Raw genomic sequence first — 23,344 nt, forward strand, 5'->3', positions numbered from 1 at the left:
ACCGGGCTCAGAGCTAAATTTGGACTGTTGGCACCGTGGGGTGATCATCCTTCATAAGTCATGTGTATTGAGGTGGATATTTTACTCTAGCATAGATATGAAATGGGGGAACAGTGAAGAAAAGAGAATTTGTTACAAGAATTTATCATTGACCAGCAATTTGATGCAGTCTGATATTTGGGGGAAATAAATGGGCCTGAAATCCACAGGCACACCTAGGCCTAAAAATAAAAGGGATTGAAGAACTCAGGTGGCCTTGAAAATCCCTATTTTCCCAAACATGGGCAGGTGGAGGGCTTTCCTTGCAGGTGTCCAACACGAATGCTCTAGCATGACACCATGAAAAGAGGCCACTTTTCCTTGGTTGGCTTCAGCAACTATGATGATTACATAAGAAATAACTCAGAAACGTATAGGGTGACTATGTAATTTATCACCTGTACCAGGACGTTTTTGAGTGTTGAAGTAGGTACTATTAATACTTGCACCAGTCCAGCTGGTATAAACTGGAATTTTTCTTGGCAAAGTGGGACCTTTGGTAACCTTAGCATGTAAAACCTATCGATCTCACCACGGAACCAATTCTGAAATCAGGGTGCCAAGGAGGCAGGAAGATGCTTATTCAATCCCCAACAGCTCTTGTCTGCATCAGGAACTCTGAGAAAAACATTCAGAAGATATTTGAGAAATCAAAAGAGTTTAGTTAGTATGTGAATTGTACCTATTTCTCATGGGCACTACTAATTAAGACATTTTATTTGGAGAGGCTAAGATAAAAAGTGTGCACCAATTCCATGTATTCATCCAGTGTGTATTTTGCCAATTCATCATCTGCGAATTTATAGGGTTTTAAATTACATGTTGTTGTTGGGGACCGTGAGTAATTGTCAGACAATTATATCCAATTGAAACCTATCTTAAATGATGAAGACTTTCCCGCTGTGTGGGTAAAAATACTTCCCGGGGGACTTGATTCTTTTGTGAGATCTGTTGGCCGTGCCACGAGGGTTCCCTTCCTAAAGAAGGTTCAGTTTGGACACAAAACAGAGGCTAAAACCTCAAACTCTGATACTATCTCCAACCCCATTTTAAGTATTTCAGAAAATGTGCTCAGGGAATAGAAGTGACTTCTTGCTTTTTCCCCCTCCTGCGTCAGAGATATTAACCATGCTGATGTGTTTCTTCACAGGTTCTTCTTGAAATTTTTCCTCAAATGTAACCAAAATTGCCTAAAGAATGCAGGAAACCCGCGAGACATGCGGAGATTCCAGGTAGGTCTGTTTTGTCGTTCTTAAATCTCAATAATGACACGAGGTCTTGGGAAGGGGTGAAAGCATCTTAGGCAGACGAAGATACAGAGTACTGGTGTTTCCCTAGAGGTGAAGAGCAGGTGAGGCCCTGGGTCCCCCAGGGATCTGCAATCTTAGAGCTGTTGTTTTTATTAGAGAAGAATTGGTGCAGTACCACCTGCGTTCCCTGGCTGAGATAGTGATGTCCTTTGAGTCTAGTTCTGGCTTCTTGAATGGACTCACATACCTAATCCCCCCAAGTTAAGTCAAGTACGTAGAAATGGTGAATGTTTTGTCTAAAATTTTACAAGTAGAAAATCAGTAACAAAGACTAAAGAATAAAACTGATGAAAACTGTTCTGTTTTGCAAGTATGGTCCCTGCCTCCTCCTTTTCTCTCTGCGTTCCTCTTCTGATCTTGTAGACTGTTAGCAGTAACTATCTAGTGTCACGGGACCCCTTAAGAAGCAGAGCGTGTCTAGAGCGATAGTGAATGACACTCGGTTCTGTTTCAAAAATGTCCTTGTATAGCACTTGGAAGTCTTCTCCAGCATCAGTCAGACCTGCCACCCTTTAAAGCTTGAGCAGTATGTTAACCTGACAGAATCAGAAGAGGACTCAAAAACAAATGCGTTAACTTCTAAAACACAGAATGATCCTTGGGTTTTAGGAAAGGTTTGCTGAGTTCTAGAGATGGTACTCCCCTAACTTAAGTGTTGAGAATCCCCTGGGGACCTTGTTAAAATTCTAATTGAAGTCTAGGGTGGGACTGCAACTCTGAATTTCTAACAAGCTCCCAGGTGATGCCAAAGCCAGGCCCACACTCTTGAGTAGCAAAGGTGACCCTCTCGTTGCTCTCTGTGGAATCCCATGGCTGACTTACTTACCTGGCCAACGTTACTTTCCCCATCAGAGTAGTGACCCCCAGACATGTGCTCGTATGGGCTGTCAGGGAAACAGCACAGTGATGAAAGTATGCTCTTAAGTATATTTTGTCAGCTTTAAGTGGAGATTGAAATGGATCATCTCTGAGAGGCTCTTGAAAAAATTTAGCTGCACATTTATTCTCTGATAAGAAAAAGGAAAGGGATGATCTTGAGCATTGAGTGGGGATGTCAATATCTCTTAGTCTCCAAGATGATTTTTTTAAAAATAGGCAAGACTTACTAATCTCATGAAAGAACAAATTCAGTGGAAAAAAGACACTTTCTCCTGAAATTCTCAGGTATATAAAATCATCTTGACCTCACCACCTTTTGTCTTGACAGAGATGAATGGGGAGGTTTCTAGTTTCTTGGAAAATTTTACCACCTGCCTTGTCTGCTTCTGACTCCAAGTTGGTAAACTTGGTATGTTCATTTCCTCCCATCTAGGACTTTTTGTGCTGAGTTGGAGTCAGTTTAGCAGTTAAGCTGGTGACACCACATGTGTGGTGGTGCTAAGTGTATGTGGCTAAGGGTCCTACAACATGATGTAGGGGTCATTATTGTTTTGTAGCTAGCTTTGGTTTTGAGATGAGCTGTATCTCTCTCTCTCTCTCTCCCTCTTTCTTTCTTTTTTAATTGAGACAGAGTTTTGCTCTGTTGTCCTGGCTATAGTACAATGGAGTGATCACAGCTCACAGTGACCTCAGACTCCTGGGCTCAAGTGATCCTCCTGCCTCAGGCCACTGAGTAACTAGACCTATTGGCACGTACCATTATGCCAGGCTGATTTTTTCATTTTTTGTAGAGATGAGAATCTCACTCTTGTCCAAGCTGGTCTCAGACTCCTGGCCTCAAGTGATCCTCCCACCTTGGCCTCCCAGAGTGCTGGGATTATAAGTGTAAGCCACTGCACCTGGCTTCTGTATCTATTTTCACCAAGCTTAGGTTAGAAATAAAGCATAGCCAGGCACAAAACAATTTATGTTTAATGAGCGTGTCTGATACCTTATGAATAGCAGAAGCAAATTTGCCCTACCTCCCAGGGCAGCAGGGTTTGAAGTGGACTTGGGGATCCTGGGAACAGTAAAGAGCATTTGTGTAGGACTTCCAGGGGGTTGTGTTTCTTTACAGCGCCTGCTAGGGAAATGTCGGCAGCCCTGAGTTATAGGAATATGGCCCATCATCCACGATGAGAAACCAATTCAGACTATTTTTGAGAGTATTTAGAAAGATTTATTTCTGCACATAACGAGAGTTATTCTTTGTTTAGTGGAAAGGCTATGAAAACGAGGAAGGACAAGGTCAGTTTCTATGTAGTCTTATAATTCTTTGGAGCCTCAGTTTTCTCAACTGTAAAATGGAGTAAAAATTAGGCTTCTGCTGATTTTACTATACATAAAAGAAAAACAACATTTTGCGTGTGTAAATAATTTATAAATGATAACATGTACACACACGCCTTTGGAGAAAATCCTTGTGATAAATTGAAGATAAGTTATTAATTCAATCTAGGCTTTCTCAAAGTGGGCACAATTAATATTTTAGACTGGACAGTCCTTCAAGAAGGGGACAGGAGGGTTTGGGGACAGGAGGATGTTTCACAGTGTTACTAGTCTCTACCCTTTAGATGTCAATAGAGACATGGACCCCCAACCATGATAATCAGAAAGTTCTCCAGAAATTGTCATATGTCTTCTGGCAGAGGGAGGAGAGGTCACAATACACCCTGATTGAGAATCAGTGATCTAGTTCTATCCTGATAATCTCTGACAGACTCTTCCTGGTGACTGCTCCTGTCCCAAGTAGTCCACTCTGACTAAGTCTGAGAGCCACCCAGCACAAGGTCCATACTCTTCTTCAAAAGTGATTCATCTGAATTCTGACAAGGCTCTTACTTGTAAGTCTCAAATGTGTCCTAAAAGAGATAGGCTTTTCTCCATAGGGTCAGCTACCTTGACCACCAGAGAGTCAGTTTTTGAGTTGTAGAAGAACTGCATCTCTCTCTATCAACAATGACAAATTCCTGGTTGGATCTTAGGTTTAACCTGCTTTGTTTTTATCACCTACTCATTACCTCCTGGGAGAGAATAGAGGGAACCCAGGGCAAAATGAACAGTGACAAATTTTATGTCATGTGTCTGTGCATTTCCATATTTCTTCAGTGATCACTTTTCCACCATCACCATCGAGTTTTATGTATGCAGACACGTTTTATATTATGCAATCAGAGAATGGATGAATTGTCTTAGGAGAGGAAAACCAAAACCTCAACTATTCCTTGTCTAACCTTTTAATTTTTCCCCCTGTCTCTTTTCTTGTAGGACTATTCAATCCTGCCTTTCTCTGCATCACTTCCTACTGATGGTCATTCCATCCTTCTTGAATCCATCTTTTTTCCCTTGGATTTTATGGCCACAGTCATTTATTCTCAACCCCCTCCAAGGGATGCTTCTTATCCGCCTTCCTGTACATGTTGGGGTTCCCACGTCACCTTCAGAGATCCAGATCTTTTCTCACTTTATAGGCGTGCAGATCTATCCCATTCTCAGCATCTCACCATTTGTGTGCTGAGAATTCGGGAGGCTCTGTGAGACCTGACACCTTGGTTCCTATCTTTCCATCCTGGTGGCTATTGGACATTTCCAGGATCTTCCAATCAGTGATTCCCCCAAGTGAACTCATTGTCATTCTTATTTTTTTTGTTTTTGGCCTCCACCCCAAGCTGGCCTCTCTTGCTAAGTGCCCTGTCTTAATTCAGTCCTAACTATCTTAAGAGCTGGGGAGATAACTGTTTATATCTAGGTCTACATTCAGAGTGTTCCATACTCATTTGTATGAATGTGTGTGTCCATGGGTTTACCTTTATTACTTCTATGGACATTGGTAACAATGATGACTATAATGCTGACATTCATTGGGTGCTTTTCTGGTGAGGGGTATTGTGCAAAACATTTTACATGCGCTATCATATTATGTCCTTGCTAAGGACATGCAAATATGGATTATTCTCACTTTACAAATGAGGAAATGAGTTTGGAGCAATTAAGCTATTTGCCCAAAATTGCACATCTACTAGGCAGGGAGGCAGTGATTCAAGCCAGGCAGTCTGAGTCTGACTCAGATCTTATCTGCTGTTTGTTATGATAAAGAAATTGTCCAGAACCTGTAGGCAGATACTCAGTGACGAAGTGGGAGATCTCTTAACATCTGAGAGCCATAGTACCTACCCACAAATATGTGCTTAGAACCCCAGGAAAATCTGAGGGGAGTTTTCTAAAGAGATATTTACCCTAATAGAGGCTGAAGATGCCATTTGTATGAAGAACATTGACACGTCACTGAAGTTCCTCAAGGAGGGTGGAACGGCATGGAAGGGGACAAACAGGAGCATTGTTCCAGAGTGGAGCTACAGTGTCAACCAGTTTTCACTGCAGGCACTTTAGAAAAAAGAAGGCATGATTTAGCAGGAGGCCTGAGCTTCATGTAACCTGTGGAGGTTGTAGCCAGCTCTCCAGAGCAAGAATGTCCCCACACCTAATGGATCATGTGTAAAGCAGCCCCCAGACATCTCAGAGTACTCCACTAAGAAATCACACTGAAGTTTCCAAGTCTTAGGGAGCGAACCAAGATGGAGAGGATTAGTTTTCCCTCTAGCTGTCCTGGCTGACAGAGGTGTGTCGTAATGACGTTGGTTGAAGACTTTTTTATGAACAAGATATATGATCTTCATCATTTTTCATGTAGCGTGCTAATTAGGAAGCTGGTTGCAAATATTTTTATGTCCCTGTTGCCTCCTCTGAGGGGGAGCGAAAGCGTGCCTTTTCAGCATGGGAAAACTCTGGTTTGCTCTTTACATGTCAATGTGGCTTTTACCAGTTACACTGCAGACCTGAGTCCGGGAGACATCGGACTGAAAACGCTCTCTTGCCTACTAAGTGGGGCCTCTCCACCCATGGCTGCTGCTCGCCTCTCATCCCACTTTGTATGCTGCTGGGCCAGCCTGATCTTCATACAGCAATGCCAGCGCGTGTCTCCTCTGAACAGCAATCAGGGGCCTGTGTAGGTGACTGAGGAGGACATAAGAAAGGTTGTTGATCTCTTGACATGTAAAGACATTCTGTCAAGCAAACTCAGCCTCCCAGCGGCTGGGCTTCTGCTGTGTAAACAGAGACTGCTTAATTACACAGGTCATGTCAATTAGCGTGACCTTAGTGTTTTCAAGAAATTAATCACTTTCTGCAAAGCTGGGCTGTGTTCATACTTTAGGGCAGTATAGAATAAACCTTGTAGAAAATCTGGTACAATCTTTTTTTTTTTTTCATTTACAATGGATGTTTTCTTTTGAAATCCCTAGACTGCGGTTGGGGTAACAAACTTGCTTAAATACAACAGTGGATACAGACTTCATTCAGTGCTGGAGGGCATGGAGGGGTTGGACTAGAGGAAGGAGAGGGGAGAAAGTTGGGGATGGAAACAGCTATGACCCAGGGAGAAATTCACTGGGACTAAATGAGCCTATTTCTTCATCGTGATGCTAAAAAGATGCTAATGTCAAAGGACTGCGTTGATACCATGTCATGGCTCTGGTTTTTAAATGACAGGAGCCAGATATTTCAAGGTTGAGATTTAAATCCTTATCAACGCTTTCCTCATTGAGACTGGCAGAATGAGGGTGACGAGGGAGAGAACAAGACTTGGGTTCTAGCTGTCCTCTCTGTAGGTACCTTGATACTTGGGAATTGTAAAGTATTGATATATATTTCCAAACTCATCTTATCTCTTCAACAAAGTATTTCCATAGGCTATAAATCTGTGTTCACATATAAATATTATCTCTCTGACTATATATGAATGTAAATGGGAGATATATTTGTTCATCCATCCATACACGCATGCACTCAGTAGTATTTACTGAAAGGCTAGGCACTGTGTGTACCATGATGAACAAGAAAGGTAGGATCTTTGCCCAAGAGGAACTTAGATTCTAGTTGGAGTCTGTTTGTTGGGCTAATACTAGCTGCTGTAACCAGTGGACCAAAGAATACATAGTGGCTTATATGCAACAGAAGGTGATTTCTTGCTCACGTAATAGTACAAGAGAGACTTTCCTGGTTGGTGAATGAATTTTATCATTGAGGTGATTCGGGGACTTAGGGCCTTTTTGTTTTACGCCTCCGCCGTTCCCTGGAACTCTGCTGTCTTTATCTAGTCATCTGAAGGGTGAAGGGCACATGAAGGAGGGCATGGACTTCATGAAAACCTTGGCTTGTCCTTGGCAAATGTGCTCACCTTCCATGAGATAGAAGTCAGTCACATGGCCATATATAATACAAGGGGGCCTGCAGATGTCTAGTTGTGCACCCAGGATGAAGACGAAATGGATGCATGAGGGGTAGTTCCCATCTGTCCCCACACTAAAGATAAAAATATGCGTACATTAATAATTGCAAATATTCAAAATTATGGTTACTGGCAGAAGAAAATTAAATGAGATGTTATGAGAGAAATAAACAATGTAGGGTAGGAGATGGTAACTTACTCTAAGGTAGGACAGCAGGGAAGGCTTCAGAAGTCCTGGTGTCCCAGCTCAGGGATAAAGGATAAGAAAAAAATTATCCCAGGAAGAATCAGGAGAGGATTCTGAGCAGAGGGAACACCAAGCATTAAACTCCCATTTAGCTCATGTTTATCCAAGGAGGCGAATAATCTTCTTTCACTTTTTCATTATGTGGATAGCAGGGAGGAGGAGAAACTACCAAGTTATTCATCCTAAATTCCCTTTAAAAATATGCTTTTCATTTACAAATGATGACATGCATTATGACATTCAAAGGCAACTCCCAGCCTTTTTTAGTAAATTCCAGAACTTTTGGAGAATCTTTGTTATTTATTGAAGTTGCTGTGGGGTCTCTGACTCAGTAGGTGTGATGAGAAGATTCTTAAAGTATTAATACATACCTAACCGCTACAGTTTCGGTCTGCTTTTAAAGACACTTACATAAAGAAGAAAATATTCTCATCCCCTTTATTTCTTCCCCACCATCTTCTACCCCTGTCTTGAATGTACTTACATTGTTATAATGTTTTTTAAAAACAGCACATCTCTCGATTAAATTCTTTACCACCAGAATGCTAGGGACCCGCACTGCAACCACTCTGTACGTACAGAGTGATTTCAAGATGCACCATGCTGATTAATTATACTGAAAGCGGCTCTAATGATAGTGTCAGGATACAGGATTAATTCACACAACATGGTAAATACAAATGGTGGATTTTCAACCTGATATATTAAACCATTATGGCTTATTGGGCAAATATGTATCTTGGCATGAGCTTTGGCAGAAAGTATGCATCCCTGAGAAGGAATCTTTATGAAAAGGATTGATGAGTGGTAGTGCTGCACTTAGAGGAAGTATGTTCTTATATTAAGTACAGTTGCCCTTGACGAAAATATGAAATGCGTTAAAGGATAGATGTAAAAATGTTGAGTCTGAGCAGTGATTGCCAATGCATATGGGTTCTGAAAATGCCTTTAGTTTCTGGGACTCCAACAAAAGGAATTCTTCCACTTTTTAAATAGTAACAGAGTTACTTGTTATAAGTAACAGAGTTCTTGTTATATATGTTGGATGCTGTACTACGTGTTATGCACTTATAATCTTATTTTTATGTCACTTTTACTCTTGTTCACTTTGCTCCTATCAGGCACATTGGCCTTCCTTTTCTTTCTTCATTTCTCTTTCCTGGATACAACAAACTCATTCCTGTCTCAGGACCTTTGCATTTGCAATTCCACCTTCCTGGGAAACTCTTCTCCCATATGAGTGAGTGGCCAGATACTTCTTACTACTCAGATTTCAGCCAAAAGGTCACTTTCTCTGAGAGGCCTTCCTTAATCACCCAATCAATCCAGAATATCTCCCACCTAGGCAGTGCCACCCTCATTTTATTTTTCTCTTATGACCTTTCGCAGTCTGAAATTTGCTTTTATTTCTTCCATGTTGTCTGACTCTCCTCTCTGTCTGTAGCAAGAACTGATCTTCTGGTGGGTAAATGCTTTATCTGTTTTGTTCATTGCTGTCTCTTCAGCACATAGAATGATGCCTGGCCCCTGGTGGATACATAGTAGGCTCACAACTTATTCCTATGATTAAATGACTTATCTCAGGTAACAGACTAGTAAGTGATTGAAGCAGGGATCAAACTTGAGACCGGGTGGGCCTGGTGCCTACGGTGTTGCCCTGTGTGCCATTCACTGTCTCCTGATTCCTACGTCCATGTGCTGCAGCTCCATGGTAAGACAGCAGGCGTGACAGTTCTCTCTGTTTGTCTCACTCCCACTTAGAATGGACCTTGGGGACACATTAGCAGAAGGCACCAGTTAAACACCAATGCCACGGTCAGGAGTCATCAAAAGCATCCTGGTCTGCAGAGTGAGGAATGAGGTCTAGGTTACTTGGGAGCTTTTCATGGTTAGCAAATGACACAGTTCAGAAGACAGAAGCTAAGCCTAGTCTTCAAAGGTCTAAATTAGTTTAGCACAAGTATCGGAGGAGTTGGAAGTGTCTAGTCTTCCTGTGAAGACAGAGCCTTGCCTGAAGCCTTGAAGTGTGGATTTAATTCAGTCAGCCACTCCCTTACTCCGGCAGTTCCGCTCCATTACATCTCGTAGGCTCTCGCGTCCTCCATAATTTTTAATGAGTTATTTGGGGTCTTTCAACTAGATAAGAACTAGCAATCAGGATCATTTCTGAGAATATCTCATTCGATATCCATCAAGGATATTTTCAAGGGCAAAGTTAATGAAGACCTAACTGATGCACACAAGTTTTATGTAAATAATACTTAAACTGTACTCAGCCACTTAGGCACCCTAGATTTGTACTGAAAAATACTAGGAGAGTCCAGAGAGGGGATTTAAGCCAGAACTGTGTATCAAGAGGCCAGAGGCAGTTGTGTATGAGAACAGGACTCAGTCTGGAGGTTTCCCTCAGGCTTGCCTCTGCTCTTAATTTGTCGTATGACCTTGAAGTTGTTGTTAAACTCTTGGGCCTTAGTTTTCCAAGCTGTGGAAGGAGGTGTTGGGCAAATTTGCAGTGTCATAACTACTGAGGGTTCCTTTTATAATTTTCTGCTATGAACCTCATGTGATGACATGTTTTTTTTAAAAAATCTAATTATATTTATTGAGTAATATTCACACTCTGTAGCATCATTCAAAGCCATGTAAAACTGCCAGTTCAGAGCTTCTCATGTGGACGAGATAACCAGAGCATATGGAATCAGTATGATCCCAGACAAGGAGAGTTACTGAATGTTATAGTATGCTGCCTTGTTGTGGATGCATTTATGATTCCCTCTCTGTAGTGTTGTCCCGCATTGCTACCTTTGAAATCTCGTAGTTGGAAGCCATTAGATTAGTTGATTACTTGAGTCCCTTGTGACTCTAACATCTGACGAGTCTGTAAAGAAGTGGTTTAGCAGACAGGTAGGGTGTAGAATGTGGGCTGTGTGCAGCTTAGGATAGAAGTTTGATCAATGTCTTTAAAATAGAGAGAGAGACTTTATTTTACTGAAAGTTCTCATATATTGCCTTGATTCTTCCCCACCAGATCCTCCTATTATTGACATCTTGCATTCGTGTGTTAACGTTTATTACAACTGATGTGCCAAAGTCGATACATCATTAATGTTCACAATTTACAGTAGAGTTCACTCTTTGTGTTCTACAGTCTATAGGTTTGGTCCAATGAATGATATTGCGTATGCATCATTACGGTATCATATGGAAGATTCCACTACCCTGAAACTCTTGTGCTACCTCCCTCCTCCCAAACTCATCACAGCCACTGATCTTTTTACCGTCACTGTAATTTTACATTTCCCAGAATGACACATACTTAACATCATACTACATACAGTCTCTTCAGACTGGTCTTTTCCCCCATTGAACAGTCTGCACGTGAGGTCCCCTCATGTCATTATGTGGCCTGATCGCTCCTTTCTTTTTATGGCTAAGTGCTGTTCCATTGTATGGATTGTCAGTTTGTCTATCCATTCACCCACTGAGGTACTTACCGCCAAAATATTCTAAATTTAAACATTGAAAATACATTTATGATGAATGCCCCAATTCTGTTTATGTTGGAGAAGTGCTTAAAGACGTAGATTTCACCTGTTCTGGCTGCTTTTGTCGTCACCCCTTCTTCCACAGAAGCTGCTACGGTTGTTATTGTGATCTTCTACTAGTGATTAAATTTTAGCTGCTTGTGTCTTTGAAAATCTGCTCATGACACAGAGGTTCTGCTTCACAAATCTTTGATAATATACTTAGGACATACAAGGTCCTCCTTCCTGACAGGCAGCCAAGAGGGACAGACTGAGACATAATAGTGAGGAAGTTCTAACCAGGAACCCAACTCCCGAGAAACTCTCATGGGTGAGAAGTATTGGGACCTCTAGGCTGAATTGACAAGATGTCTAATTTATAGACTGTTTTCAAAGCAGTCAGGTTACATTTAGTCTCAATCCAGAATGTAACAGTGTAGGAGGCAGATGGGCTCTAGAAAGCAAAATTGCATGAACCAGTGAGAACTGCAGTTCACAAAGGGAGGGCCTAAGTTGTATGATGATGTGTTGTAAGCACAAGGTCTTCAAAATTGTAAGGTTTCCTTGCACGGAGGACATAGAAGAAACACTTTCTGTATCCTTTCATTTAAAACAACAGGTTAGGCCTGATTCTATTTATGACCATTGAGATACTTCACATTATCAGCCCCAAACAGTCTTTGGAACTTTTTGTTTAATGTCACTAACAACACGACTAATAATCTCCTGCTCCTAATGTTTTATGAGTGCTCCATATGAACCAGGGACCATGCTAGCCACTTTGAGCCTCACAGTAACCTTTTTTTTGTTTGAGATAGAGTCTCACTGTGTCACCCAGGGTAGAGTGCCATGGCATCATAGCTCACAGCAACCTCAAACTCTTGGGCTTAAGTGATTCTCTTGCCAGAGGCATCTGTCACAATGCTCAGCTAGTTTTTGGACTTTTATAGAGATGGGATCTCAATCTTGCTCAGCCTGGTTTCAAACCCCTGAGCTTAAGCTATCCACTCACTTCAGCCTCCCAGAGAACAGGATTACAGGTTTGTGCCACTGTGCCCGACCCTCACAGAAATCTTATGAGTTAAGTACAATTATTGTTCACATTTGATGGTCAGGGACATTGGAGCATAGAGAAGTTAATAACTTGGCCAAAGTCACATTAACTGGACAGGTTGAGTGCTAAGAATCAAGTTTTGTGCCGAATTCTTTCAGATTCTGAGTGGCTGGTAGATAGTAAAAATGATAACTCTTAGGGATGCGTAGACCCAGGAGAGGGTACTATAGAGCAGAAGCTGAACCACAGATGTGAGCCCCCCAAATTGAAAGCATCCGTGTAAAATCTCCGAAGTCCATAATAGCTAGAAACTGTCTCTGCTGCTCTGTCTTTTCTTTTTCCTTTTTTTTTTTTTTTTAAGAGACAGAGTCTCTCTTTATTGTCCTTGGTAGAGTAATGTAGCATCACACCTCACAGCAACCTCCAACTCCTGGGCTTAGGTGATTCTCCTGCCTCAGCCTCCAGAGTAGCTGGGACTACAGGAACCCGCCACAATGCCTGGCCATTTTTTTGTTGCAGTTTGTCTGGGGCTGGGCTTGAACCTGCCACCCTTGGTATGTGGGGCCAGTGCCCTACCCACTGAACCACAGGCACCACCCTCTGCTGTTCTTTTTTTCCCTTATGCTGAGTACTCTCAACTGGAAGTCAAGGCCAGAGAGGAGGTACCATGGAGCATGCCGAATGTTAATCAGTATGTCTCTGGATTGTTTTATTAAAAGGCAATGCTCCCTAACAGAAATTTGATCCAAAAATACAATTATAAACATGTATATATGTATATAATTCTAAACCTGTTGTATTTGTTTCAGGAGACATAACTTGGGCCTCCTTAGGAATCAGTTGGCACAATTTATTTCAAAATGATTCCAGCACCATCCCATAGAACATTCTGCAATGATAGGAATATTCTGTTTGCCTTGACCAATGCAATAGCCGTTCGTCACTTGGGCTACTGAACCCTGGAAAGGTGGCTACAGAGATTCAGGAAGGGAATTTTAAGTTTCATTCAGTTTCAATATGGTAGCACACATTTGGCTACTGTACTGGACAGTGCAGTTCAAAAAAGTAAAGTTCTGATTATAACAGATAGCATAAAATTCTAAATATACCTGTTTCTTATAGTCCCATCATCTCTTTTTGTGGGCATTGGCATAAAGGGGAGAAAGAAGGAAAGGGTGGTTGCGTCCAAAGGTAAATTCATTTTCCATGTTTATCTGTCTCAAATTCAAGCTGTGTTTTATTGACAAAATTTGGGAAGGTTGAAGATTTGGCAGGCTCCTCGGTCCCCTTGCCTGCATGAACGTGTCAGCACCTCATTAATCTTGTGTTAAACTGTAAAGGCCCCTTTCCCTCCTACTATGCATTATTTTTAAAGGACATTTCAGTACCCCTTTGCAGTTGACAAAGTTTTTTTTTTTTCCTCAAATTTTCTTAAATTTGCTCTGTGGATTAATTTCAGCGCATGTTTTATTTAAATATATCCTGATCAGTTCCAAATTGGAATGAAATTATTTGGGGGCAGGGAAGTTGTGCTGTGAGTTTTTGAGAAACATGTCATCTGTTTATTTTCCAGAAATTAAAGGCGTGAGGACTCTGTATTATTTTAACTCTTATTTCGATTGGTCTTTCGATTAAATAATTCTGTCATACATATGCTCCTGGTGGTCTTTTTCTTGCCAACAATAGGAAAACATTCAGGGTTTAGTTTTTTTCCTCCTTAACTGTTTTTGACATTTTTGTTCAATGTAGGAGTTAGATGACAATGTCTGTAAAAGATACTGAGTATTTTAAGCCTTCAGTCTGTAGCGCTGTGTCTTACAGGTGCATGATGAATTGTCATTGTTTTTTTCCCCCCTCCTTAAGACAGACATCTAAAGTAACCACTGTCTGTATTTCCTGACACTGGAAACAGATACTGTTTCAGATTCCTTTTATAGTTTCTTCAGCTAACGACTCTAGTGACCACCCCATTGTGGTCTGGTAGTAAATCAAAATTTCTTTGAAAGACCCAGCTCTTGTTATATAATTGTAAATATCCTAAGAAGTCATCTCCCTGAGTGAAAAGTGAATTTCTGTTGCTGTAAATAATATTGAATTTGCCACTGTGCACGTTAGTTTTTGAAAATAAAAGAATAGATCATTTTCTTCTCCTCCTCTTGCCCCTCCTTCTCTTAAATTAAGCTACAATTGATGAGGCATACACAGAAGCCTCAGGCTATGTCAGATCTGGTTGGTCAATCATGAATAAAGAGAAGAAGCACTTAGCAAACTGCCACATGGAACTTACATGTGGTCCCATGAATCACTTGTTCTAGATGGAATTTTGGGTTTCACAATGACCTGGGAAAATACCCTAGATCCCTGAATGGACTCTCGATTGTTTACTATTCATTTTAACGAATCAGAAACAGAAAATCAACCTCATGATACCACCATGAGCGAAACATTCACAGTTTGCATTTTGTTACCTTTAAAACTCTGGGAGGCACTTAGGTCAACAAGGGGAGACACAGTGGAACTTTTAAGGAAGTATAGCAAGGCCGATGGGAATGGGGGTCCAGGAAAGGAGCACTTTGCCAGGTGGGGCTGACCATTTGCTAGCATGGGCCAAGACCCAGGGCCTTCCCTTGTGCCCAACTCAGCAGATGAAACTGCAGTGTTGCACAAGATTCTAGAAGTCAGCGCCCTCTTTAGCCAACTCAGAAAAAGGGCTTCTGCCAAACTGAGCCTCAGTCTGTGCCAATCCTTGTAAAGCATTTCACCTCTTCAGAGGCTAATGCCTCTCAAAACCAAGAACAATTAAAGCAAGTGTCTTTCCGAGCAACTGGGGAATTGAGCAAAATAAATCAGAAATCCTCAGCCTCTGCTCTGGAGGCTTGCCTCATTATGAGAGCAGATCTATTAGCCCTCTCGCCATTGTCTTTCATTTCTCAAGTGAGGTGATTCTAATTAAATTAATCTGCATGTCAATCTATCGGTGATCAATCAAAGAGCCCGAGGTTTCCCCTATGCTGCAGGGTGCTTGCGGCTGACAGGGGCTGATAATGGAGGAAGAAATAAACTGTCGAGCAAAGTTAATTAGTCAACATAATAGGTGGATTAAACGGGAGCGGGCTGATTGCTGTTTCCCGTGTCAAAGCATGAGGTGGGAGCCGAAGCTGCAATTACAGACAATTATTATATTTGGTTGTAAGAGGTCGCATGAATAAACATATCTCTGTGGGTTTCGGTTTTAATCCCCTTCCCCATTTACTATAAGGAGAAGTGTAGGTCATTTCTTCTCAGTTGTTTTAGTCCAAGTTCTCTGAGACACCTTTGCTTGTGGCTCTCAGGCAGACCAAGTTCAGGGTCAGTTTATAAGGTGGCTTGAGTATCCGAATTATGCCTCCTTGGTCACTCCCAGGATTTTTTCTTTCTTCTTCTTTTTTTTACATTTCAAAACAGGTCCAAGATTCTTAATCAACAGGGATTTTTTTTTGGGGGGGGGGTTGGTCGTAGTGGGAAGGGGGCTTTGGTCTGATTAACCAAACTAACATGGGAAGAAAAAAGTATGAGAAACCTCAAAAAGACACCCAGGAGAGAAAAATGCACCCCAGCTCTTACTGAAACCTCTTTTTTTTATTTCTCTAGCCTCTTAACCCTGACACAGCGTGTGTGTGGGTGGGGGTTGGGGGAGGGCAGGAGAGAGGGAATATTTTAAAGATTCAAAAGATTTTTATTTGCATGATCAACTGTGATATCTGCTTCAGCGTCTAAACTGAAGGGTAATTTAGGTGAAACACAACCACCCTTGTGTAAAAAAATATGCTAATAAAGATCCTCTTGTTAAAATTATGGTTAACAGTGTACCTTCTGCTGTATAACTATAAACTGTGCAATTTTACTTAAAACTGCATCAAAAGCGTTCCATGCCAAAGACCCACTCATCAATAGCTCCTCTTGTTAGACTTGTACAGCATAAGCACCAGTTATTATGTGAAATAGCTATGCAATTTTCTTCAGCTCCCAGCTGTTATTTATTTAACTTGAGTTTATTACCCGCCATGCTTTTATATTAAAATGTTCATTCATTTCTCTCTTATATCTCCAGGTCGTGGTGTCTACCACAGTCAACGTGGATGGCCATGTCCTGGCAGTCTCTGATAACATGTTTGTCCATAATAACTCCAAGCACGGGCGGAGGGCTCGGAGGCTTGACCCCTCGGAAGGTACGCCCTCTTATCTGGAACATGGTAGGCGAATCATTTTCATTGGTTGGCATTGCTACTTTAACTGTGAATTTATTTGGTTTCTTTCTTCCACTCCACCACATTTTCCACTGTTTCAAATTTCAAATGTCCTTTTGAACCAGATTGATCCCCTGGGATTTTTTATTCTTCAAAATTTGATGCTGAGTAATTAAAGACAGGAAAATATCTTTGAGACCCACCCTTTCTTTTTTCCCTGAGACCCAGTCTCACTACATCGCCCTTGGTAGAGTGCTGTACCATCACAGCTCACAGCAACCTCAAACTCTTGGGGGTCAAGCGATTGTCTTGCCTCAGTCTCCCAAGTAGCTGGGACTTACAGGCACCTGCCGCAATGCCCAGCTTTTTTTTTTTTTCTGCAGTTTTTTAGTTGGCCCAGGGTGGGTTTGAACCTGCCATCCTTGGTGTTTGTGGCTGGCACCATAACCACTGTGCTATGGGTGCTGAGCCCACCCTTTCTTGTTGTACCACTCTCTTCCCTGGAAATGACAAATGCACCTTCCCTCAAGTTGAGAGAGAAAGGCAGACCTGGACCACTGCTTTATTTTAAGCTCCCATTTGACTACAAAATAAGGAAAAGTCAATCCTAGGAAAAAGTAAGGAAAACCCACATACTTTTATATCACAAAAATTGTGATATTGTGGTACATTTTAAGTGTTTATAATTGACAGTTAAGGTTTTATAAGGAACATGTGTATGTGCTGGTAAGTCTCCGTGACTGTCTATTCAACTTCATTTGGAGATCAAGGGTTAAAGTTTAGGTTGGAAGTGCTTTCTAAAAATGAAACTCAAACCAGTGTCCTCCCATACCTTATATATAATTCTCATGTCATCGCTGTATGATAGAGCCAGCTTTCAATAGTAGATTTTGATGGGAAAAAATCAGATTTGGACTAGAGGACTTTGGGAGGACCAGAGGAAACCAGATAAAGACGAAGTAAGAAAAGTGAACATTACTCAGAAGAACCATGGGCTGGGTTGCATACATGTCTGAATTTTTCTGTGCTGCATTTGCATCCTTCTCTCTGTCCATCCGTCTGTCTGACCATCCATTCACTATCAGTCCATCCAGCAATCCATCCATCCATCCATCCATCCATCTGTGACTAGGACTTTACTGGATACCAAGCACTATACTAGAGTTTCTCCAATCCCTAAACTAAACTCTTAACCCATTTCCCTCACTTTGCTTTCTAGTTTGCTAGGTCAGCAGGATTCTTTAGAGAACACTACCTCACACATTATCACCTGATTGCCTGATTATTCCATGGGCCATGAGCTGTCTATGACATAATTCATAAGAGAAAAAACTCCCTTCTCTGCCAACATCCCAATTTAATAAACACATTGCTATCATCGTTTTTGCCTGTTTTTTTCCTCTTGTGCTTAAGGAATGCACCAACCATACTTTTTATTAATTAGCCAGATATAGCACTCTGAGAAGGGATTCTTCACCACATCCAGTTTTACAGTCTTTTAAAAGTAAACCATCATCTTTCAAAAGCTGCTTCTTTATGGTTTCATTAGTGCCGAGATGGATGGATATTACTTTTTGCAGGAGGCCATTTGAAACACCTGCTCATGATTACATTCCTAGTTCCATTTCTGTACTTAAAATTATTCTGATCCTTGCTTTACAGTAATGTTGCCTTTTAATACCCTCGGAGTCACTTAAGTTGTATGACTAGAGGAGTTTAGGTGCTAGGAAGAAGGAAAAAATAGGGAAATCCTCAATGGGCACAACTTGGAGAAGTTATGTTGTTGACTGTGGCTGATGAGTAGCAATACCTACAGACCGTCAGTTTAAAATCTCTGGGTCGTGGGTTCACAATTTTAAAATGTGCTCTAAGTGCAGGCCACACCCAGCTCCCATTTCTGCTCTTGGGAAGCCAGTGAGAGAGCTCAGGACACCTTAGAAATCATCCCTCCAACAACAATAACAGCAACAACCCCTAAGCAAACAAAAAACAACCTGTTAGAAAGGATGCCTCTGGGGGATGGAGGTCAGTCACATTATTTTGCAGTATGAGGGGGAGGAAAGGGTCTTGAAAGGAGTCAGGAAATATTCAATTCTGCATGTCACTCTGGCCTCTGTAAGAGCTGGTCCCTCCCTTAGGTTTTGGAGTACTCGGTTTCCTTCTTAGTAAAATGAAGGTGAAAATCTGCATGGGGGGTAAAAAGATAGCTGTGCTTTGGGTGGGGGCAAGTAGTGTAAATAAGGGAAGTGGGCTGGGTGGAGGCCAAGGAGGCAGGTACACTAAACGCTCTGCTGAGCCCCCAGCCCAGCCAGTTGTCAGTAAGGGGAATGACAGCCTAGTGGGGCCAGATGTTCCAGTTTGGCAAGAATTAAAACTCCTAAGTTTTAATTGTCGATAACTAATTGCAAAATTTTTAAACACTGAAGGGAAGAGAGGGGAAGAAATTCACTTAGGAAGAATGCAGCCACAGGCTAACAGTTTGAGACCTCTGGATCAAAACTTCTGTAAGCTTCCTTCCAGCTCAGACATGCTCTGCCCTAGGAGAGTACCTATTAGTATTTCAGTTGGGATATCATGTTATTCTAGGTTTTATAGACAACATTTTATTTGTGCACTTCAGTTTACCAGTCCACAAATGGCTGTGGTATTATTAAGTTATTCAAGAAGTTGCCATTTCACTAGGTATAAATTAGTAGCCATCACTGGGGCTGTAGATAAGTCCTGTTACCTTCAGCTAGGAGCCTCACGTTCCCCAGAGCCTTATGTCACTTCTCTGCAGTGGAATGAAAGGGTAGACACATCCAGATCCTCAGAAAGGACGGTGACACAAATCTGCTTCTCTGCAGAGTGAATCAACTGCCCATAACCACCCCCTGACTCAGACACTTAACGCTCATACCATAAATACCTACTTAGTAAAGGGTGACTATTGAACTCTTTTGTTGGTCATGTGGGAGTGGGCCAAAGTGCTAATTCATGTTGATTTGGGGGTAATACTCTATCTTGCCACTGGAAAAGTTCTTTTTTAAAAATACCTGTTTAAGACTTGAATCACACTTCCACCTCTGTTCCCCGCCCCCAGTCAGCTACTGCACAGTGACACTGCAAAGCATTTTCTCCTCCTGAGAGCTGTAGGAACCTTTGTTTTCCCCATTCTGGTCTTTCTACTACCTCATTGACAGGTAACCTGAGTTATTTTGAGCTACTCTGCACATCTCTATTTATATCCTGCTTATCACACAGTTGGAGGAAAGTTCCTCTGGTGGCTCAGCTTTCTGCATATAAGTAGAAATAAGAGGTCATGATTTACGTTCATGCATAGTCCCCCCTGTAGGACTCGTGGACTCCCAACCCCCTGTGCTCAGATAAATGTTCCTGCATTCCAACTATGAGAGTCGACAAAGGCAAATTTATAGCATAGAGTCCTGCGTGGTCCAAAGAGAGTGAATCCTGGCATGCTGTAGCTCATGGTAATTGCTCTCCCTCTCCTTTTCCTTCATTCATAAATAGTGAGATTTTCTTTGGCTGGTTATTTATGGGAGTGTTTAGGCTAGTGAGGTTTCTTCTTTAAGTAATAGCTTTATGGACAATGTACAGTTGTGGAGAGAGGCAACCTCAAAATGTAACGGCTCTCAGGGTTCCAGGTTTCAAAAAGCATAAGCCTGGGACCAACGAAGCTGGACTGTGGCCTCCCATGGCCACATACAGCCCCTGCCTTGTCCAACATTTGGGAAAATTCACAGGCACTGGATGCTGGAAAGCTGGAAAGGGATTGGGGAGTGTTGTTACTGGTATTGGTGTTGTTCTGAGTCTCAGGATGTGTTTAGTTGAATTTAAAGCCAATTGTGATATCAGTTTCTCTATTTCTTCCCCTATGGCAAAATGTGGTGCCCTTATGATATTATAGTGTGGAGACCCTGCCAGCTCGCAGGTGCCAATGCTTTGTGATCTAATGATCTAATATGCAACAAGGCAAAGTGCCGAGGCTCATCGTTCTGACACAGAATGCCGGGCGAAGTGACTAAATTACTTTATGTACCATTAGCGCTAGCAGCTATGGTGAACTCACTGGCAGCATGTATGCAAATAGCTGTGAAAACACTCCAGTGGCTTTGTCAGAGAGCCCTCTGACAAGCAGTCTCAATGCTCTTTTTTTTAGGGGATATATGTGTGTTTTAAAATTTTGGTGTGCATGTGTTTTTCACTCTTTTTTTCTTTTTTTTTTTTTTTCCTCTCCCCTGTCCCTTCTCAGGAAATATTGGAGGACTTACCTCTCCCATGATCCCTCAGGAAATATGAGCACATTCCAGAGCTCATCTAAGCAGAGGGGCCTTTTCCAGGAGTAGGGTTAAGACTCTAATCTGGTTTTCTTCAGATCTAGTTTTTATTTTCTAGCGATTATGAATGTGTGCATCCTTCATCTTTTTGAAAAAAAAAATTCTGTGAAACTATTAATCAAATATTTATAGAATGTGGACATTTAATGCTCACAAATTCTGACCTGAGGTCCTACTTAGTTTCTTGGCTGACAGAGAGATATTTTAAATACACACCTGCTTTTTAAAAGTGGGAAACGACTGACATTTAGCTTTTGTGGGCAGCCGGCATGAATGAATTAAATTTTCCTTCTTATAAAATATAGGTGTGCCAAGATCTCAAAATAAAACAACTCGGAATCATAGTAGAGTTTGGTCGAAGTAAAAATATTTTAAAGAAGGAAGAGGAGTGAGGGGCTCTCTGGGCCCATCTCATTGTTACCGTTCTAGCTAGAGAGAGGCAGGTGTTCACCACTAACAGTTCCACCCTTCAGTCTGTAGTATCCCATTCCGTCTGTCCCTGACAATACTCTGTTATTCTTGACTTTCAGCATATGACCTTCTTCAATGCTTTTGCTCCAGACGGAAGTAGTTTTTGCTTCTGTTGGCTGCCCCTGAGTGCCTAGTCCTTTGACTCCTTGTGTCCAGCTGCACTTAAATTTGTTGTTTATGGGTGTGTGGATAAAGAGGGTTCAAGCTTGAGGAGAGTATTCTAAATCAAGCCCATCTTGTTTCCACTGTGTGTCAGTATGGCCTTAGGAAGAGGCTGGAAGGAGGATGAGGCAATCTCTGTGGCTGGATGGCTGGATTCTAGACCTGACTCTGCCATTAACTAGCTGTGGGATCCTGAGCAGGCATTTTGCTTCTGTGGCCTCAGTTTGGTATGTGTCAGATGAGAGCCAAGTTGGGTCCTCTTAGACTTCCTTCTAGCATGCACTATTCTAAGTGGACACATGCCATGGACACATGCCTTCCTGAAGAAGGTGCCCTTGGAGAAACAGGATTTCAGGGGAACAGAGAACTCCCCTGGCTGTTTCCGGTACTACCTTCCAACAGATAAGATGTCAGTATGGTGGGCTTTAAATCATTCCTTCATTACATGCCAGACACTAAGCAAGGTGTGGTAGCATAAGACAGACACACTCTCTGAATTTTGTGGTATAAATGTAGGAGAAAGATGTTAAGCAACACTTAGAACTAATGAATGAGAATGGTGTATCCAAGAAGACCACAGAAAAGAAAGGGAGGAGTAAGGTGTCAGGGAAGCCTCCATTGAGGAAATATTTGATGTCCAAACTTAAAAGATGAATAGGTTTTCACTAGGTGTCTTAGTCCTGTTTCTGTTGCTATAACAGAATACTATAGGGTGGGTAACTTATAAAGATAATAAGTTTATTGCTTATAGGTCTGGAGGCTGGGAAGTCCAAAGGCATGATGTCTGGGGAGGGCCTTTAAGCTGTGTCATTCCATGTGGAAAGGCAGAAAGGCAAACAAGACCACACAAAAGAAAGCTTGCTTTTATAAGGCTGCTACCACGAAAGCTAACCCACTCCTGGGTTAACTCCATTAATTCACTCATGAGGGGAGAGTGCTGGTGTCCTAATCACTTCTTAAAGTCCTACCTCTTAATCTTAATACTGTTATGATGGAAGTTGCTTTTCAGCATGAGTTTTGAAGGGGAATTTCAACCATTCAGTCATTCAAACTATAGCACTAGGCAAATGGGATGGAAAAAAAAAATCTAGGCAGATCAGTGTGTACAAAGGCTATTTTCCTTAGGTGAGTTCCAGAAATCAAAATGAGATAGGGACAGCTCCTGTAGCTCCAGGGCAAGGAGGGAGGGAGTGCAGAAGATGAGGCTGGGGTGGCTGAGGGGACAAGCCCAAGTGGGCTAGTCAGCCCCGTGGTCTCAGTGGCAATTGTGAAGTGGTGTGGGGGCTGAACAGGACTTTGAGGAACTCAGTGCCAATTACATGGGCTCCTCTTGTCTCATGAAAGCCCAGGGCAAGATTGCTCTGAGTTGTTTATAACTCTGTTCCTCCCTGCTAGACTTTGGAAGCTCACTGGGGAGTTGGCTGTACCTTGAAGCTGTCCCGTAATTACAACTCATTCTATCAGTAGTGCGTGTGCCTTCTAGACAGAAAGCCCAACATTCTGAGAGTTCTTTTCCCAGATGGTTTTGTACCATTGATTACTTTTTCTTAAGTAGCATAGAAAGAGCGTACCTATTGACTTCTACTTGAATTTGTGGAGACCCTCGCCCTTTTAAAGCCTTTAGAATGGAGGCCTGCCACATTATTTGACCTACGAAATGTATATTACCCGGACTAAACTAAAAGTGGATCTGTGAAAATAAACTAGAATAACAGAGAAAAAGGCACCCCCCTCCCACCAATGGGCATTGCCTGCATCACAGCTCATAC

The 23,344-nt window shown here is 41.9% G+C and overlaps 1 protein-coding gene across 10 annotated transcripts in view; it reads left to right on the top strand.

Moving 5' to 3' along the window:
• The window catches only part of EBF1 (early B cell factor 1), a 398,643-nt gene that overhangs the window by 251,943 nt on the left and 123,356 nt on the right, over positions 1-23,344 (top strand). For 5 of the 10 annotated variants that reach the window (XM_023514769.1, XM_023514785.1, XM_023514772.1 and 2 more), the window contains exons 7-8: positions 1,190-1,271; positions 16,470-16,611. In XM_023514769.1, coding sequence (XP_023370537.1) covers positions 1,190-1,271; positions 16,470-16,611 — 224 coding nt within the window. The remainder of the gene's footprint in view (positions 1-1,189; positions 1,272-16,469; positions 16,612-23,344) is intronic. The other 5 variants (XM_023514773.1, XM_023514779.1, XM_012807217.2 and 2 more) reach the window with 1 other exon arrangement.

The sequence above is a fragment of the Otolemur garnettii genome, unplaced genomic scaffold (assembly GCF_000181295.1).
Source record: "Otolemur garnettii isolate 467f Iridium unplaced genomic scaffold, OtoGar3 scaffold00003, whole genome shotgun sequence".
Classification (NCBI taxonomy): Eukaryota; Metazoa; Chordata; class Mammalia; order Primates; family Galagidae; genus Otolemur; species Otolemur garnettii.